Source organism: Scleropages formosus, chromosome 21, assembly GCF_900964775.1.
Source record: "Scleropages formosus chromosome 21, fSclFor1.1, whole genome shotgun sequence".
Lineage (NCBI taxonomy): Eukaryota > Metazoa > Chordata > Actinopteri > Osteoglossiformes > Osteoglossidae > Scleropages > Scleropages formosus.
Window position 1 is genome coordinate 11,969,727 of NC_041826.1, and position 3,329 is coordinate 11,973,055.

At 44.6% G+C, this 3,329-nt stretch overlaps 1 protein-coding gene across 1 annotated transcript; it reads right to left on the reverse strand.

Moving 5' to 3' along the window:
- Positions 1-281: 281 nt before the first annotated feature.
- LOC108918739 (homeobox protein Hox-B1) lies at positions 282-2,193 on the reverse strand. The gene is made up of 2 exons (XM_018726230.1): positions 1,566-2,193; positions 282-604 (listed from the first exon to the last, which is right to left on the reverse strand). Exons 1-2 carry the CDS (start codon positions 2,185-2,187, stop codon positions 282-284), a joined length of 945 nt encoding a protein of 314 aa, XP_018581746.1. The 5' UTR covers positions 2,188-2,193.
- Positions 2,194-3,329: the final 1,136 nt, after the last annotated feature.

A 3,329-nucleotide genomic window follows, 5' to 3' on the forward strand; every position in this document is an offset into this window, starting at 1 on the left:
GAGAGTGTCTTCAAACATGGTATTTTCCATTGTGACTGAATGTTCCTAAAAACCACACAAGCCAAATTATCACGTGAACTTCAAAAATCTGTATCTGCCAGTCGTTTTTTTTCTTCCTTTTTTTAATTACAAGAGTCCATTTATGTTACTAAATAATTGTTTAAAAATCAATTACAGAAGTAAAATCCCTGTTCTTTAGCTGATTCATGAAGTAAATCATCTACGGACGATTGCATCCATCCTAATTTTATACATACTGTATGTAAACAGTGATGAGTGACTCAAGTCTCCGAGCTGGGTGACCCACCGGGGGACGAGGAGTTGGAGTGGTCTGAGTTCTCAGCAAGATCTTTGGATGATCCTCGGTTGGCCACCGGGGCCAGTCCTTCCTTCTCTCTCTTCTTCTGCTTCATTCTGCGGTTCTGGAACCAGATTTTCACCTGGGTTTCGTTGAGCTCCAGTGTGGCAGCGATCTCCACGCGACGGGCCCTGGTCAGATACTTGTTGAAGTGGAACTCCTTCTCCAGCTCCGTCAGCTGCTTCGTTGTGAAGTTGGTGCGAATTGTGTTCTGGGGACCATGCATTCCATATTCAGCGACTTTAGCTGTGTGTAAGTAAATAAATTAGTGCGTAGACAGCAAGGAGAAACAAACAAACAAATAAATAAATAAATAAATAAATCTAAAACTTTCTTTGCACGGCTGCCTTACATCGAAAACTTAAATGATAAATGCTATGGCCTGAGCCCTGTTGCCTATCAAACCCCCCTCATATACAGAGATAAAAGTGATCGTATGTGTGCTGAGGTGTGTGTTCGGGCTGTGATCAGCATTGGTTAAAAAGAATGATTTATGGTGGATGCCAAAAATGGAAAGAAACTCTGTCAATTACTCAACGCAGAACACCTCAAACTCTATCCCGTACTCCACTCTCCTTGTACTATGCCAATATACAGATAATTATTTACTGTTTCTGGAAAAGTTCACAACAACAATAATTATAATAGATCTTTCCATCTTAACTCAGCTTCGTCCTTCCATGGTTTCATTCACTAACAACACAGAGAAAAAAAAAAAAAAACAAATGAGGGAAAAACAAATGGTTTGACCGTTGTGGAAGAAAACTCGGTGAGAACTTGGATACGATTATGAGAAGGTGTCAGTGGAAACGTTTTCACGCGTAAAATAGTCTGCTGGATGAATGAGCACAGAAGTGCTGAAATACGACCTTAAGTGAGCAAGCGAGTTTCAACGTTTTCATAGGAAACTAGGAACCAATATGCGTTCGTATAAATACTACAGTAAAATAATCAATACATAGGATAAAGGGGGGGTTAACTCGTAAGGTAAGGGGGTATCAATAAGAATATATATTCATAGAGTTTGCCAGCTATATATCCAAAAAGAAAATGAAATACATAAATTTGCGCAGAAGGACCTGCTCCTGTGCGGTCACTAATGCCTTGACTGTGTGTGAGCAACGATCTTCTCTCGAGATGCACGACCGTTCCTAACCTTTGAGAGATTCGCTGTCGTGGGGGCCGCATGTGCTGCTGACAAACTAACCTGTTTTGGGGGGATTCCTCTTAACTTTCATCCAGTCGAACGTCTTTCCCGACGTATTTTGCTCTTGGTTGCAACCGAAAACCTTTTCTGCACCGTGGGAAGGGGAGATGCTGGGGTACGTGCCCGGCACGAAGCCTTGTTGCGCTTCCTGAGCCCCACAGTTCTGCTGGTACCCACTGCTGGGCATCGACCCCGGCGGTCCACAGAAACCAAGGGAACCAATGCTGGGTCCCACGTTTGCAACTGCAAAGTTGGACGTTTGGAAGTACATCCCTTCCTGCTCTTGGCTCATGAAATACTGGGGGTTGCCATAGTCCGGGTTGGCACACATCTGCGACCCATATGTGTGGCCCCCCGAGCTGGAGTACGCAAGGCCTGTGTTGGGAAGGTGCAGCTGCTGGTGAGGAGGGTAGGTCGTGTTCTGGTGCTGATGCTGAGCCGAAGCTGCTGGCGGGCTGCCGCCCACGAAAAAGCGCGCTTCGGAATTATAGCTGTCACCTGTGGGCGCTGGGTTGCTGGAGAAGGTCGCACCGCTTCCCTGGTCCAAAGGCTGGTATCCTGCCTTGGGCGAGTAGGCGTTCGTCCCACGGTTACAGATGGTGTACTCTAGGAAGGAGTTCATTTCGGTATTGTCCGGGTACAAGTGATGGAGGAGGATCTGTCTCCGTTTCGGGGGATTCCTGCTGCCCTACAACCTCTGGATACTATGTCAAAGCTGTTAAAAAAAAATTAAAAAAAAAAAAAAAAGTCCTTCCACCATGCATTCGTCAGGATCTCCCTAAAACACATATCACCTCGCTGGCGGTCCACGTGACCTGTCGCGCACCAATAGGCAGCGGCGAGGAGCGGTCTGTGAGCGCGCGGCGCTCATCCATCACGCGGTCCGCATTAGCATGACAAAGACATTTCAATCAGCGGAGCCCATCAATCTGATAACAACACGCACACGTCAGAACTCCTTCAAAGGCTTCTCAACGCCACTGTGGGACGGAGCAAAAAAGTTTCCAAAGTTTCATTCATTCGTTTGCTCGCCGAAAAGTGTAAAAGTTTGGAAGTTGTCTTAAAGAAGGGACACGCACGAACCGCTCTGTTCGCCTCTAAGATGCCAGTTTCACATGTTGTTGTTGCTGTTACGTTCCAAGTTCTGCTCCAAGCATGATTATGAAGCCCACTGTCCGGCCAAAAGAGACGCATGCATCACTTAGGTGTTGTTCTGTTATTAAAAGTAATCTGCTCTAAAAATTCCGGTTTCTGATAGAATTTCGTATGGGTCTTGTGAGAATCCCACAGCTTGGTCGGTGCAACTCTAGTCTGGATTGTTGTAATTAAATCAATACACTGATCTATTACACAAATGAAGTTAGGGCGACAGCTTGCCTTCTGCTCAGCACCCCGAAAAATGGAGAATTAAATAGCTGCTGCGTATTTGCCTTGGTCTACATTTTGCCCTGTGTATGTCTGTGAGTGTGTGTGCTTTAAGTTACGGAAATAACAAAGAAAGAAAGAAAGAAAGAAAGAACGGGATAGATAGATAGATAGATAGATAGATAGATAGATAGATAGATGGGGTTTTTTTTAAAAAAAAAAAAGGAATATTCGCGTTTCTGTGAGGTGAACACGCTGAAATATTTATAGAGTTGTTCATTCAGTTATTCTCATCTAAGTAAAAGGCTAATTATTACATGTCACCACAAGACAAAAAGGCGTGCCTTCAAAAGAGGGACAACAAAATCTAGCATTTATTTACTTGTTGGTACACGGTGG